This window comes from Oryctolagus cuniculus, chromosome 10 (assembly GCF_051225735.1).
Source record: "Oryctolagus cuniculus isolate XC-2025 breed Fujian yellow rabbit chromosome 10, ASM5122573v1, whole genome shotgun sequence".
Taxonomy (NCBI): domain Eukaryota; kingdom Metazoa; phylum Chordata; class Mammalia; order Lagomorpha; family Leporidae; genus Oryctolagus; species Oryctolagus cuniculus.
In genome coordinates, this window is record NC_142876.1 from 119,052,117 (window position 1) to 119,067,437 (window position 15,321).

Genomic DNA, 15,321 nt, shown 5'->3' on the forward strand with positions numbered 1-15,321 from the left:
TGTCCTGCGCGGGGGTGGGGCGCGCCTAGGAGCACTCGGGCCATCGAGGAGTTTTCCCGCTGGGGCTGCCTTGGCGCTTTTAAATGCTTGCAGTGACAACCCTCCGAGCCTAGCCAGGCAGTGTCTGAGCAGCTGTCGCTGAGGCTTCGGCTTGCTCGTCGCCTTTGCCACAGCTTTCCCCCCAGCCGGGCAATGGTACGGCCCGATCTCAGGTTGGGCACCAAATTAGGCCAGGCCGAAGCGGAGGAGCCCGACGGCCCTTCCGGCGCTGCGCCCCCATCTTCCCTCGGGCCCCTCCTACCTGCCGCCTCTGGTGCTCTGCTGGGCCGACTGCGGCGCGGAGGGCTCGGCCGCCGGCCCCGCCCCCGCGGGCCGCTCGCTAGGGTTCTCCGAGGCCTGCCTCCCGCACTGGGCTCGCCGGTCGCCCGCACCCCCGGCCAGGCACAGCGGGCTCGCCCCCGCGTCCACTGCGGCGGGGGCCCGCCCACAGCCGGCTCCGGGGCGGTTGCTCGGCCCGGCAGAACTTCCCGCCCCCTTCCGCGGCCCGCGGGCCATACGAGGCTGCAGTGAGGAGGCCGTGGGGGGCAGAGGCTGCCTTAGGGGATTCCTGGAGGCGGGACATTGGGGCGACCCACGGGTGGAGCTAGCCATTAAGCAGTCCAGGCACCGCTCTGGGCTGGTGACGGGCATCGTCTGTTAATCCTCAGAACATCCCGGGGAGGTAGGTACTGTCGTTATCGGATTTTGAGAGGCAGCAGTCACCTGCTTGTGTCCCCATTTGCAGATGGGAAGACTGAGACTCGGGTTAGGTCATGTGTTCAGGGGCACGTGAGTAGAGAATGTGCTTGTACCCAGGGCTGCCTGGCCTACCACCCACGTTCCAGCTGACTCCTCGAGACAGGGAGAGGGGGAAAGGTGGAGTGGGGTGAGACACGGAGAACAAGAAGAGAGCGCTTGGAATTCAGAGACCACTGGCACAGAAGGGCAGAGCACTTCGGGGCCCGCCATACTGGCCAGACGGGCACACTCGACTCCCTGCGCTTTCTGTGGGTTTGGCTTTGTTTTAAGGAGAGAGGAGGAGACAGACCTTCCATCCCCTGGTTCTTCTGACTCCCCAAATGCCGGCACAGGCCTAAGCCGGTAACTCCATCTGGGTCTCCTGCACGGGTAGCAGGAACCCAAATACTTGAGCTGCTGCCTCCCCAGTCCTGTTAGCAGTGAGCTGGGTAGGTAGCCTGGACCCCTGCCAGGCACTCGGATATAGGATACCGCCATCCCAAGTAGCAGCCGAACCACTGTGCCCACCGCCTGTCACCTGCCTGGGGTTACACGGCATCTCAGAAGCCCCCTGCCGGGGTCTCAGATGCCCCCTTGCTCGTGGGGTTGGGTGGAGTTCACGGACAGGAGCTGGTCGGTTGCTCCGGGCCTCGCTGGCGCACAGTGGATGCTGTGGAGCGGGAGCTGGGCCGTCAGCCTTGTCAGTCGGGTTCCTGGAGCCTGGCGTCCTGGCCCAGGCTGTTTCTGGGAGGACAGGGCCTGGGCTTTCTCGCGCTGCTTCACCCCCCATCAGCGCTGTCTCTGCGACTCCACAGGCTCCCTTCTGCTGGGCCATGAGTGAGCTCAAGGACTGCCCCTTACAGTTCCACGACTTCAAGTCCGTGGACCACCTGAAGGTGTGTCCCCGCTACACGGCGGTGCTGGCCCGCTCCGAGGACGATGGCATCGGCATCGAGGAGCTGGACACCCTGCAGCTGGAGCTGGAGACCCTGCTGTCCTCCGCCAGCCGGCGCCTGCGCGTGCTCGAAGCCGAAACCCAGGTGATGCCCGGGAAGGGGACCTCCCCACAGGTGCACAGTGACTGCAGCGCAAGGCGTTGAGTGAGCCCCAGGGACCGATGGTGGAGGACAGATCTGAGCTGGGCCCAGGGACAGGAAGGCACAGGGACATGCATGAGCCTGGAAAGGTGCAGGAGTTCTGGTTTGCTCCACTCTTACTGACTCCGCACTCCGCACTCTCCTTTGCTAGTCCGTAGAGTGGTCAGTTAGGACAGCTGCGGCCATCGGGGAGCGGGGCGGACAAGTACCGAGGGACACTCAGTACCAAGCTGGAGCGGGGAGACCTGGATTCGAATCCGGGCCTGCGCACTGGCTCACGTTGCGTTTGCCAGCTCTCTGACTTGGCAGGAATTGGTCTCCTGCCTCCAGGCATCAGTTTTCCTGTCTGCACGGTGGGATGAATAATACAACCTACCACAGTGCCTTGACAAAATATTTATTTGAAAAGCACTTATTTATTTGAAAGGGAGAGATTGAAGAGATCTTCCATCTGCTGGTTCACTCCCCAAATGGCTGCAACGGCTGGGGCTGGGCCATGCTGAAGCCAGGAGCCAGGAGCTTCTTCCGGGTCTTTCATGTGGCTGTAGGGGCCCAAGGACTTGGGCCATCTTCTGCTGCTTTCCCAGGCCACAGCAGGGAGCTGGGTCAGAAGTAGAGCAGGGGCTGGTGCTGTGGTGTAGTGGGCTAAGGATCCCTGTGGTGCCGGCATCCCATATGGGCGCCAGTTTGTATCCCGGCTGCTCCTCTTCTGATCCAGCTCTCTGCTATGGCCTGAGAGAACAACAGAAGATGGCCCAAGTCGTCGGGCCCCTGCACCCATGTGGGAGACCTGGAAAAGGCTCCTGGCTCCTAATTGGTGCAGCTCCGGCCGTTGCAGCCATTTGTGGAGTGAACCAGTGGATGGAAGACCTTTCTTTCTATCTGTCTGTCCCTGTCTCTGTCTGTAACTCTACCTTCCTCTTAAATAAATAAAAAAGAAGAAGTAGAGAAGCCAGGACTTGAATCAGCGCCATATGGCATGCCAGCACTGCAGCTGGCGGCTTCACCTGCTACACCACGACACTGGCCCCTATCATACAGCTTTTGTGAGGACTTAAAAAGAATTTTTGCAAGGGCTCCGTGCAGCATCTGACACTGAGACGTTAGGCGTTGGCGTTACCCTGGTTGTCTTTATCCCCAAGGCCTGTGTGCCGGGCGGGCACTGTGCGGAACCCTGGGGAGCTGGCACAGCTGAGAAAGCGAAGGTAGCTGTGCTTTGCTTGAAGAGCCAGGGTGCACTGTTCCCCCCGGGACTGGGCTGCTGGAAGCGTCTAGAGGAGGAGGAAGGAAGGCACTGACGTGGCCCTGGGGATTTCTGGGAGCATCTGGCGAAGGGCCGGGGCGCAGTCGGTCGCATTTCAGCATCGAGAAGCCAGGGAACGGATGCTGCTGTGGTGACGTCCAAGTGAAGTTTGCTTTTGGCCACCAAACCCTCACCCCAGCCTGTTTTCTCAGGGGCTGGGCGTGCGCTGGTGTGACTGGCGTGGGTGTATCAGGACAGACAGGGAACAGAAGGGTGAGAAGTGTGTGAATGAAGTCCAGCGAGATGGGGCCGGTGCTGTGGTGCAGTGGGTTAAGCCGCCACCGGCCATGCCAGCATCCCACATGGGCGCCTGTTCATGCCTTGGCCGCTCCACTTCCCATCCAGCTCCCTGCTATTGGCCTGGGAAAGCAAAAGATGGCCCAAGTGCTTGCGCCCTGCTCACGTGTGAGAGACCCAGAAGTAGCTCCTGGCTTCTGTCTTTGGCCTAGCCAAGCTGCCAGTTGGGGAGTGAACCAACAGATGGAAGATTGTGTGTGTGTGTGTGTGTGTGTGTGTGTGTCAGACCACCTTTGAAGTAATATAATTTTTTTAAGATTTGTTATACATTTGAAAGAGTTACAGAGAGAGAGAAATCTTGCATCTGCTGGTTCACTCCCCAAATGGCCACAAAGGCCAGGGCTGGGCCAGGCCAAAGCCAGCAGCCAGGAGCTTCTTCCGGGTCTCCCACCTGGGTGCAGGGGCCCATGGACTTGGACCATCTTCCACTGCTAACCCAGGGGCATTAGCAGGGAGCTGGGTCAGAAGTGGAGCAGCTGGGACACAAACCAGTGCCCACATGGGATGCCGGTGCTGCAGGCAGCTGGTTTACCTGCTATGCCACAGCGCCAGCCCAGCAAAGAAAATGAATAAATCTTTTTTTTTTTTTTTAAGAGAGAAGTCAAATGAGATGGGCACAGAAACGTGGCCGAGTTTTGAAAGATGAGCAGAATTGCTCAGTTTGGGGATGAGGAGACCCCGGAGAGCCTCCTGGGGCTCAGGCTGCTGCTGTCCTCACAGGGGCAGAGCTGTCCTGTGTCTGCCCCCCACCCCCACCCTCACTGCCGGTCTCTGAATTTCAGATCCTCACTGACTGGCAGGACAAGAAAGGTGACCGACGGTTCCTCAAGCTGGGTCGAGACCACGAGCTGGGAGCTCCCCCCAAACACGGGAAGCCCAAGAAGCAGAAGCTGGAGGGAAAGGCGGGACACGGCCCCGGCCCCGGGCCCGGCCGGCCCAAATCCAAAAACCTTCAGCCCAAGATCCAAGAATACGAATTCACCGATGACCCAATCGACGTGCCACGGATCCCCAAGAATGATGCCCCCAACAGGTTCGGGGCCAGAGAGCGGGGGGGGGGGGGTGCTCAGGCAGTGGAGGTGCTGGGCGCCCAGGGCAGGAGCTGGGGCGACCCCGGACCCCCACCCAGGATCTGCCTCTCCCACAGGTTCTGGGCCTCGGTGGAGCCCTACTGCGCTGACATCACCAGCGAGGAGGTGCGTACGCTGGAGGAGCTCCTAAAACCCCCTGAAGACGAAGCTGAACATTACAAGGTACACACTCTGGGCCTCCGTAGACCCGGTGCAGAGCGAGAGAGCTCAGGGTGCCTCGGGTCCACGTTACTGCGCTCCGCCCACCCTGCCAGCCCCTGGGCGCCCCACGACCCCGGCAGGCACCCAGCTCCAGTGCTCAGCGGTGTCCCTGCGCCACCTTCCGGGACCCCAGCCGGATCTGCACTTCCTGCCCTGTGCCCTCACCTCCATCCCCTCCGCTCCGGCTCAGCACTGTGCTCCTGCCTCTTATTTCCACAGGGGCCTCTGTGTTTCTTTAGGACAAAAACCAGACATCAAACATCGCCCGCTAAAGAGAATGCAGAGACTTGGGGGTGGGGTGGGGAGGCTCCTGCAGAGGTTGCCTGTCACGAGCAGGTGTTTGTGACCTGGTCCTGCGCCCAGGCCTCCCCGGGCTCCCGTCAGGCACAGCGGCGACTTCAGGCGTCTGCCCCACTCCCCCTGCAGTCTGCTGAGCCACGGCCCTCCTCAGCCTGTGTGCTCAGCCACCAGGCACACTGCCCTCCCTCCGGGCTCGCACAGGGTCCTCTGATCCCAAATGCCCATTCCCCGAGTGCCCCTTCCGATCGCCTAGCAGGAAGCAGGTCTCCCTGCGGCAGCTGCACACCTCGGTCGGCCCCTTACTTCACTCACCTGAGGGGCAGGCTGTGCTGTGGCAGACGGCATTCGGCAGATACGCGGCCCCTTGTCGGTTTGCTTCCAGTCCCAGCCCTTGTGCTTCCAGTCGGCCTCCTGCTGACACATGCGGGTAGGCAGCGGAAGTACCTGGGCCCTGCCAGCCACGTGCAAGACCTGGACGCACTTCCTCGCCTAGGCCTGGCCTGGCCCTGGCCGTTGCAGGCATTCTGCCTTTCAAATTGGTAAATAAACAAATCCTTAAAAAAAATGAAACAAATAAGCCAGGCAGTAGTAAATTCAATCAATGCAGAGGGCAATTTCCACACCCCCCCAACCTTTAAAACCCCTGCTTCTCTGGAGCTAACAGCTGTGACCTGACCGTCTCGCCCTGATGGATTTTTCCGGATTGTCTCCTCGTGTTTCACTTCTTTGTACGTCTGTGTGTCCTGCTCGAGCTGGAGTGTAGATCTTGCCTCCCTCGGCCCTTCTCACGGGACCCGGCACTGGCCTTGACCCTGTACCACAGGCGTGGGAGACGGACAAGCGAGTGCACAGCAACGCCAAGTGCACAGAGAGGCCCCTCCCCCAGGCACGGCCGGCTCATCCGCCCCGCTCAGGGCCCCGCTCAGGGCCGGCTGCTGTCGCCCCGCAGATCCCGCCCCTGGGGAAGCACTACTCCCAGCGCTGGGCCCAGGAGGACCTGCTGGAGGAACAGAAAGACGGGGCCCGGGCTGCAGCCGTGGCTGACAAGAAGAAAGGCCTCCTGGGGCCCCTGACCGAGCTGGACACTAAAGGTAGGCCCCTCACGTCCTCGCCCACAGCCCTCCCGAGCTGCGCCCCAGAACTCCGCCCCTGCCCTTCTCTCCCCTGCCCGCTCCAGACGTGGATGCCCTGCTGAAGAAGTCGGAGGCGCAGCACGAGCAGCCGGAAGACGGGTGCCCCTTTGGCGCGCTGACCCAGCGCCTGCTTCAGGCCCTGGTGGAGGTGAGCACCCCAGCCCCAGCGCCGGCCTCTGCCTTCTCCCCGACGTCTCCTTTCGTCTGTAGCACACGCTCAGACGTACACTGATCACGGCGCACCGCAGACGAGCGTCGGCTGCCGGCCTGGAGGTGGCCAGACGAGAGTTCATGTCCAAGAGGCTGCACTCGCCCCTGCCAGACCTGCGCTCCCCTGGAGGCAGCCGCTGTGCCACTTCCCGTCGCTAGGTCTTGGCTGAGGTTTTCCCACGCCTGTCCCCAGAGGAGGCCAGGAGAGTGGGGAGCCTGGGAGGGGCTGCTGGCTGGAGGTCCCCCAGAGGTAGACCCCGCTTCCTGAGCTGTGCTGTGACGTCCCTGGCCGGCCTCAGCCGGCTCCTGAGGCTGACGCGCGCTAGTTCATTTCTCTCCTGTAGCAGCCTGGGGCACACGCTGCAGGTGCACTAAGGTGAGGTACAAGAAGGCTTCCTCACGCCATCAGACAGGCCCCCCACGGATGGTAACCGTGTCCCCTGCACAGGGTCGCCGAGGGCCCCCCAGAAAGGAGCAGAGAGGAGTGTGTAAAGGGGCTCTCTGGGCCACGACCAGCTGTGGCTCTCTGAATCTCTTCCCTGGCTGCGGGGGAGGCTGGGAGGTGCAGTGTGGCTGGGCAGGCCCCCGAGCAGCACTGGGGAGGAAGGGAGAGCCTGGGCTCGGAGAGCGGCAGCCTGTGCCGCGTCCTCCACAGTGCGCTTCTGTAAACCCCCCATTCCCCTACCACCACCGAGGGTCACCACCGCTCCCCTGTCCCTGCCAGAGCGAGGGACTTGCGGCGTGAGGGACGCTGCCCGGGTCCATGAGGGGAGCTCTCGGGGCCCCGGGGCCGGGGCAGGCAAGGAGAGCAGGTTGCTGGTCTCTGAAGGCTGTCCTGTCGCTGCTGCCTTCCAGGAAAATATCATCTCCCCCATGGAGGACTCGCCCATTCCTGACATGTCTGCGAAGGAATCGGGGGCCGACGGGGCCAGTACCTCCCCCCGCAATCAGAACAAGCCCTTCAGGTGAGTGTCGTCCTGTGCACACCCACAGCTGGCACCCGCATCCGTCCGTGTTGGTATCAGGAAGGCCCCCGCCTACAGGCCAGGGGCAGTTCAGTTGTGCCCGGGAGAGGTCTCGGGTGGGAAGGCTGGCCCGGGGCTCCGACCCAGGCGGAGTGAGGTCGTCCGTTGCACGCTGACAGGATGTTGGTGCTGCGGCGGCAGCCCGTGTCTCCGTGTTTCTGTGTCTGGATGCACGGCGCGGGCGGGCACCTCCGAGGCAGAGCCCCCGGCTGGCACTGGCGTCCTTCCCCGACAGTGTGCCCCACACCAAGTCCCTGGAGAGCCGCATCAAGGAGGAGCTGATTGCCCAGGGCCTGCTGGAGTCGGAGGACCGCCCCGCGGAGGACTCCGAGGACGAGGTCCTGGCCGAGCTGCGCAAACGGCAGGCGGAGCTGAAGGCCCTGAGCGCGCACAACCGCACCAAGAAGCACGACCTGCTGAGGTGAGCGGGCGCCCCTGGAGAGCCGAGAGCAGCAGCAGGTCCCGGGATGGACGGGCGGCCCCGGTCCTTACGGTGAGAGGGGCAGGCCGACCCTCGTGCCCGTCGCTCCACGCGGGGCGTAGCAGCAAGGACATGCGTGCTCCGCTCTGCTGAGCCTCCTTGTGCCGCTCGGTGTCACGCCCACGTGCGGTCACAAAGTACTTGCGACAGAAAGCCTGGAAGAGTGGGTGCCGTGCGCAGGCTGCTCCGGGGACACTGGTGGACATCTCTGGTTTTTATTGGCCCATCACCAGAAACCACCCAGTGCCGTGCGCTTCATCACCTCCCGGCCACCTGGGGCCGCGGGGTCCCCGTGAGGACACAGGTGGCAGCAGGAGGGAGACGGCGCCAGGAGCTGCCCTCCCTCCTGGGTGGCAGTGCAGCAGCTGGGAGCCCGGCCCCTGGCTTCTCGCAGGAAGGTGCCATGTCTCGGCCTCACACGGCTCCTCTCTCACACGCTGGGCTGGGGGCTGGGGGCTGGGGGCTGGGAGGAGGCAGGCAGAGGACTTGCAGGCGTGCTTAAGGGGAAGGAGACTCCTTCAGTCCCAGCCAGCCCGGGTGCCGGTGTTCCCCGTGCTCAGCAAGTGGTAGAGGAGCCTCCTTCGCTGGAGGCCACACAGCTGGCAGACAGCCCAGCTGAGGCTCGAGCCCTGCACCGCGTCTGATTCTTTATAGTCCATGTTCCTCCCAGAGATGAGGAGACACGCAGGTGAAGGAGGAAGCAAGGGAAGAGAGAGAGGGAGAGGAGAGGGCGTGCAGTACGGAAACACCTCGGGGGCCAGTGCCGCGGTGCAGTGGGTACGCTGCTGCTTCCTACAGGGGCGTCCAGTATCTGAGCTCCAGTTCCAAGTCCCAGCTTCTCTGCCTTCTATTCGGTTCCAGGCTAACGCACCTGGGAAAGCAAAGGAAGATGGCCCAAGTGTTTGGACCCCTGCACCCATGTAGGGGAACTGGATGGGGTTCCAAGATCCTGGCTTCAGCCTGCCCCAGCCAGTTTTACTTATTTATATGAAAGTAACAGCTACAGAGAGAGAGAGGGAGAGACAGATCTTCCATCTGCTGCTGGCTTATTCCCCAGAGATGCAATGGCCCGAGCTGAGCTAGGAGCACCATCTGTGTCTCCCATGGGGGTAGAGACCCAGGCACTTGGGACATCTCCCACTGCTTTTCCCAGGCCATTAGCAGGGAGCTGGATCAGGAGCAGAGGAGCCAGGGCTTGAACCACCACCCTAAAATGTGGGGCTGCCACTGGGAATGGAGGCTCACCCACTGTGGGTCAGCGCCAGCCCCGGTGCAGATACGTTTTTAAAGACTTATTTTTCCCGAGGGGTTTGAAGTTCATAGCAAACTGTAGAGGAAGGGACAGATTTCCCACATAGCCTTTCCACACCCACGCACAGCTCCCCCTGTGGCCAACGTGAGTTAATATTTGAAAGAACTTAGAGTAGTGCCCAGCGCACAGTGCCAGTGAACCGTGGCTCATCGCCTTTGCCGTGGTCATGGGCGCGTGGCCGGCTGTCCCCACAGGCTGGCGAAGGAGGAGGTGAGCCGCCAGGAGCTGAGGCAGCGGGTTCGCATGGCCGACAACGAGGTCATGGACGCCTTCCGCAAGATCATGGCCGCGCGGCAGAAGAAGCGGACCCCCACCAAGAAGGAGAAGGACCAGGCCTGGAAGACGTTGAAGGAGCGCGAGAGCATCCTGAAGCTGCTGGACGGGTAGCCCGGGCCGCCTGCCCTGCCTGGGTCTCCCCCCACCGCAGCCTGGGGCTCCCCTCCCCTGCAGCCTGGGTCTCCCCTCCCCTGCAGCCTGGGTCCCCCCTCCCCTGCAGCCTGGGTCTCCCCCTCCCCTGCAGCCTGGGTCCCCCCTCCCCTGCAGCCTGGGTCCCCCCTCCCCTGCAGCCTGGGTCCCCCCTCCCCTGCAGCCTGGGGCTCCCCTCCCCTGCAGCCTGGGGCTGCTCACTGGGCCTGACAGGCAGCCTCCTGGGGACGGGGGATGGAGCCCTGCGGGAGTCTCCTACAGCCGGGATGACGGGTCGGGTCGCAGGAGGCCCTGCTGGGCTGGCCTCGGGCCCAGCTCCTGCTCAGTCCCTGGAAAGGGGCGGGGCTTCATTTCTGGCTCTTTCTACTCCCCTTCTCTGCATCCCCCTCCCTGAAGCCCCACCTCCCCTCCCCCTCAAGGACTTCTCCCTTGTGGTTTTGTAAAGTGCAAACTTAAGAATAAAGTGACTGCTGTGGTTTTTCAAAAAAAGCATCCACACTCTGAATGTCAGCTGCTGTGGGTGGGAGGAAGCGGGGGGGCGGGGGGCAGTTTCGGGGCGTGCACACTGGTGCTCACAGGAGGAGCTCTGCGGACACGTAGGGCTGCAGGTGACTGCTGCCAGGGGCTCGTGGCTCAGGTTCAGAGGTCCGGCAGCTCAGCAGCGCCGCCGCGACTCGGGTGTCTCCACGTGGCCTCCCCCAGGGTCAGCTTCGGCCTCGGGTGGGTTTCCCTGCAGCTACTGGGTGGCAGCGGGTCGCGCTCAGCGCAGGAGCGAGCAGCAGCTGGCTGGTCTCACAGCTGGTTCCCCAGTCACTGTGGCAGGAGATGGTGCTACAGGGCTAGGGTCAGAGTGGGGCCTGCTACCCTGCTCAGCCCCGGCCTGGGGGAGAGAGAGGATCTGTGTGGGAAGGGAGGCCAGAGCCCTGCAGATGAAGTGAATGCTCCCTGCCTCGTGATGTGCCTGCGTTAGTCCGAGAGAATAAGACGGAAGAGGAAGGGCTTTACCGTGGGAAGGCGGGGGGGCAGGGGGGCTGGGGATGTGACCTGTGAACTGAACCTCCAAGGAGGCGGCACCTCTCTTTCTGGGGGAGAAATGCCCCACTCACCAGGGTGGACCCCAGCTTAGCCAATCACAGCACCCCACCCCACTGGCCACGGTGATTGGTTTGAGGAATGGGCATGTGACCCAACGCTCAGCCAATCAGAGGCCTTCCACAGGATGGCTCTGTGAATGGGAAAGGATTTTTGGATCATAAACTGAGACAGTGAACTCAGGCCACCCCGGGATCTGCCTTCCTGCCATGTGGACGAACCTGCGTGAGAAGAGCCTGCTTGGCCAGGCAGACGGAGGAGGCGCAGAGCCGGGCAGGTGTGCTGGGGGCGTGGTGCCCTCCGTGGAGCGTCCCGCCAACAGCGGCCCACGGATGCTGCTTTTGGCTTCGCCAGCTGTCCTGTGTCACCAAAACGGGGCTTGGCTGATCAAGGAGGGTTTTGACAAAAGGAAGGAAAAGGGGCACCCATGTAGCTTTTGGGTAACTCGTCCCCAGCTTGCTCAGGGAGAAAAGACCCCCACCCGGGAAACAACAAGGAAACAGCCGTGATGGGACGATAAGGAAGTGCCCAGTACGCGTTCACTAGGGACCGGGCACTCTTCGAAAGTCAGCCAAAGACCTAGTCCGCTCCATTCACACGGGAAGCAGCCACGCTGGGACTCGACGGGCCATTTGACTTGCACAGCGTCTTCAAGGCACAACCCACGCCCCGCGAGGCCCTAAGGGCTCCCTGCTCCCTGCTCTCCATCGGCCTCTCCCTTCTGTGTTCATTAGGCCAGAACATACGCATGGTGGGGGGCGTGGGCAGAGAGTTCCAGGAACAGAGACAGTTGTGTGGAGGAGGTGAGATGGGAGCTCAAATTCCAAAAGTGGGTAGAATTGTGAGTGAGAGGGAGGTAGATACTATAAATAGAAGGAAGCGCCTTCGAAGACTGGCTGGCTCCTTAGGGAAGTAACTTCCAAGGACCCGCTGAGAACCGTTCTCTGCACCTCTCTGCACACCTCCTCTCTGCCAGGCTGCCACCCACACACCTTGGGCACGCAGCGAACACCTCCAAGGTGAGCAGGCACCACCTCCAGGTACTGCCACCCCGGCCACTCCTGACAGCCTCCGTCTGCTCCCAAGGAGGTCTCTCTCGTGGGATCTGCAGGAAGCTGCGTTTAGACGAGGAGGGGGAGACTCTCCAGTACCCCACGTCTCTAATTTACATGTGAAACAGCCTTTGGGGGAAAAGCCTTTAACCTTCGGAGTCATCCTCGGTGGCTAAGATGGTTTTCCCAAGGGTGGGTGTTTATCCGAATGGTCAGACGCGTGGCCTGGGTGCCACAGCAGTCTCTGCTTCAGCTTCCTGCTACTGCAGACCAGGGGAGGCAGCAATGGAGGCTCAAGTAATGAGGCTCCTGTTCCTCCAGGGAGACCGGGGTCGAATTCTTGGCTCCCAGCTCCTGGCTGCAGCCTGGCCCAGCCTCAGCCCTAGAGGGCATTTGGGGAGAGAACCAGCAGATGGGAGCATGTGGGAGTAAGTGTGTTTGTTTTTAAAATTAAAGAACAAAACAAAAAGCACGCCTGCTTCTGCAGAGGCCCGAGTGCCTGACAAGGAAGACTGGCAGAAGCTCCACGTGAGAGGGGGCAGAGGGGGTAAGCCCTGACCCACAGTGGGCCCCCCGCCCCCGTGGGCTCGGAGCACTCGGGGGCCCAGGTGCTCACGTGAGAAGGGTTTGGTGGCTGGAACATAATCAGGGGACAGAGTCCTTTCCTGGCCCGGGGCTCCGGACCCCAGGAGGACGAAGCACACAGGGGCTCGTGCAGTGACCCCCTCGTCAGACAGACACTGCACTGGCTTCTCCCTCCGCGGTCAGGACCTGGGCCACACAATGACTTAACACAGCTCAGCTCGCAGGGCTGGGAAAGGCTCCAGGGAGGGAAGGGACGGAAGCTGCTGGGCAGAAGATTCCAGACAAGGAGGTGTGAACAGCTGGCCTGCTTAGCGAGGTGAGAGCCCTGGGCGCGTGGCAGGGAGCGAGCTGGAAAGTAGGCCAACAGCCCAGGCCGGGAGCTGCTCCCCAGGCCCCCGGGCTGCAGCATCAGCACCCTCAGGCCCCGGTCACACGGAATCAGAAACCGCAGTACGGCTCTCCTCACTGCTTAGGGAGAAGCACTCAGTGTCTCCCACATGTCAGCCCTCATGAAACACAAGGAACACACCTGCTCTTCCAAAAACTACAACCCCAGCTGCCCAGGTCACACATTCTCAAAGAGGTATCCTCTGTACTAGACAAACTCTCTTCAACCAATCACAAAAAGCCACGCTGTTTTTATCTGAGGGCTGCTATAAAAAGACCCCAACAGTATACCTCTACATCTTGGTAGGAAACACCTAACACACACACACACAACATACATATATATATATATTATATATACACACACACACACTAAAAAGCAATACCTGATTATCATAGCAGATAGCCTGAGGGCAGACCTGTAATGCTGACCCCTTCTTAGTTAGGGTGACTTTTCTTAGCTGCTTGCAAGAGAGTAGCAGGCAGAAACCAGAGGAACACACTGCAAGGAGGACTCTAATTCAAAAAACATGCTTAAAACTGCAGTATCTCCTTAGTTAGGGTGAGTTTTCTATGGTCCAAGAGGTTTTCCCAGGTATGTGATTTGCATTTCTGGGTGGAGCTAGGCAGATTATGCTCCTTTATCTTAGAGGACGCCACCATATGCCCTGGGGCCAGTTCTTTGGGGCTTCTGTCCTACCTGGTACACCAACTCTCTTCAAACGACTTGCTTCCTTCCCTTCTGAGTGTGCTGTCAGGGGGGAGAGGTGGGTGTGCAACAGGAGCCAACCCAGAACCCCGAGGCCAAGAAGTGAAGAAGGGGACCTGCACTGTGGCACAGCCGGCTAAGTTGCAGCTTGTGACACCAGCATCACACTTCAGAGCGCTGGTCCCAGTCCTGTCTGCTGAGCTTCCAACACAGCTCCCTGCCGAGGTGCCTGGGAAAGCGGAGGAAATACTCCAGCACTTGGTCCCCTGCCACCCAGGATGCCGTAACAGCAGGTTAGGCTGCTGCTTGGGATGCCAGCCTCCCACGTGAGCGCTGGTTTGCGTCCCAGCTGCTCTGCCTCCCATCAGCTTCCCACTAATGCGCCTCAAAGGTAGCAGGTGATGGCTCAAGTATTTCATCACTGCCACCCACGTGGGAGACCTGGATGAAGCTCCCGGCTCCTGGCTTCAGCCTGGCCCAGCCCTTTGGGGAGTGAACCAGAGGCCAGAAGACTTCTCTCTCTCTCTCTCTCTCTGCCTTTTACATAAACGAATGAATCTTTAAAAAGAAGAAGAAAAGAGTGCATTAGAACAACTTATGTACCAGATTCCAGACTGGGGTGTGTGGTCACAGATCAGCGGGCGAGGTGAGGTTCCATGCATGTTTTTACACGCCATAAGGGAGCCAGGGTGGGAACCTGTGTTGGAATATTTTTTGACAGGCAGAGTGGACAGTGAGAGAGAGAGAGACAGAGAGAAAGGTCTTCCTTTGCCGTTGGTTCACCCTCCAATGGCAGCCAAGGCCGGCGCACTGCGGCCGGTGCACCACACTGATCCGAAGGCAGGAGCCAGGTGCTTCTCCTGGTCTCCCATGGGGTGCAGGGCCCAAGCACTTGGGCCATCCTCCACTGCCTTCCCAGGCCACAACAGAGAGCTGGCCTGGAAGAGGGGCAACCAGGACAGAATCCGGCGCCCTGACCAGGACTGGAACCCGGTGTGCCGGCGCCGCAAGGCGGAGGATTAGCCTAGTGAGCCGTGGCGCCGGCTGGAATATTTTTTTTTTAAAGATGTAGTTATTTATTTGCAAGGCAGAGTTACAGAGAGGCAGAGAGGGAGAGAGAGAGAGAGAAAGAGAGAGAGAGAGAGAGAGAGAGAGAGGTCTTCCATCCGCTGGGTTGGAACATTCCTCATTCTTCTTTGGGAGCAACTCTGGCCGCTTCCTGGGCTACCAGACCTGTGACTGCGGCGGCGCCGGAACTTCTCGGCTGCGGTGTCAGAAGGGAGCCCAGCGGCCCGCTCGCCCGTGTCGTGTGGACGATGGGGCGATGGGCTCCCACGTGGAAAACACTCCGCGGCGGGAGATTTCTCATCGCACCTCTGCTGAGCACGGGGCGCGTGGGGAGGGTACGGGCTTCCTCCGCCCTGCCTCCCAAGGCCCTCCTGGCAGAGCTCCGAGCACTGTTCCCCTTGTTTATAGATAAGGACACTGCGCACAAGAAGCGAAGCGGAAGGGCGCTTCAGACAGTGGTAGGGGGCGCTTTCCCCTGGCCTGCCAGCTCTGTGGGCATGTGGGGTGAGGCTCAGCGGCCACGCAGGAGAATCACTGGCCCCAGAAAGTGCCCGTGAGAGCTGCGAGCAGTCGGTGGGGGCCGGCAAACACCGCAGGGACCCTGAGGTTCCTGCTCCCTCTCTACAAAGGGAGGAAGTGGGGTAGGCAGCTGGAGGGCAGCAGGGACCCCCCTCAGTCAGGAGCTCGCCCAGAACCTGTGGGACAGGAAGAGGAAGAAGCCATGTGCAAAGCAGGTGTCCTGGGGCAGCCGGTGTCGCACTGCACCAGGTGAGCG

At 61.1% G+C, this 15,321-nt stretch overlaps 1 protein-coding gene and 1 long non-coding RNA gene across 5 annotated transcripts in view; one reads left to right on the forward strand and one right to left on the reverse strand.

The window, feature by feature from the left end:
• Positions 1-199: 199 nt before the first annotated feature.
• TADA3 (transcriptional adaptor 3) lies at positions 200-10,142 on the forward strand. Its single transcript, XM_051831969.3, has 9 exons — positions 200-721; positions 1,593-1,817; positions 4,257-4,507; positions 4,622-4,727; positions 6,016-6,157; positions 6,244-6,347; positions 7,265-7,374; positions 7,670-7,855; positions 9,422-10,142. Exons 2-9 carry the CDS (start codon positions 1,611-1,613, stop codon positions 9,612-9,614), a joined length of 1,299 nt encoding a protein of 432 aa, XP_051687929.2. The 5' UTR covers positions 200-721; positions 1,593-1,610; the 3' UTR covers positions 9,615-10,142.
• LOC108175785 (uncharacterized) overlaps positions 8,117-15,321 on the reverse strand; it is a 9,618-nt gene continuing 2,413 nt past the window's right edge. For 2 of the 4 annotated variants that reach the window (XR_016215091.1, XR_011379668.2), the window contains exons 3-4: positions 10,967-11,104; positions 8,117-8,786 (exon numbers count right to left, since the gene is read on the reverse strand). This is a non-coding gene — a long non-coding RNA (uncharacterized LOC108175785). Of the gene's footprint in view, positions 8,787-10,966; positions 11,129-15,321 lie in introns of all 4 variants that reach the window. The other 2 variants (XR_016215089.1, XR_016215090.1) reach the window with 2 other exon arrangements.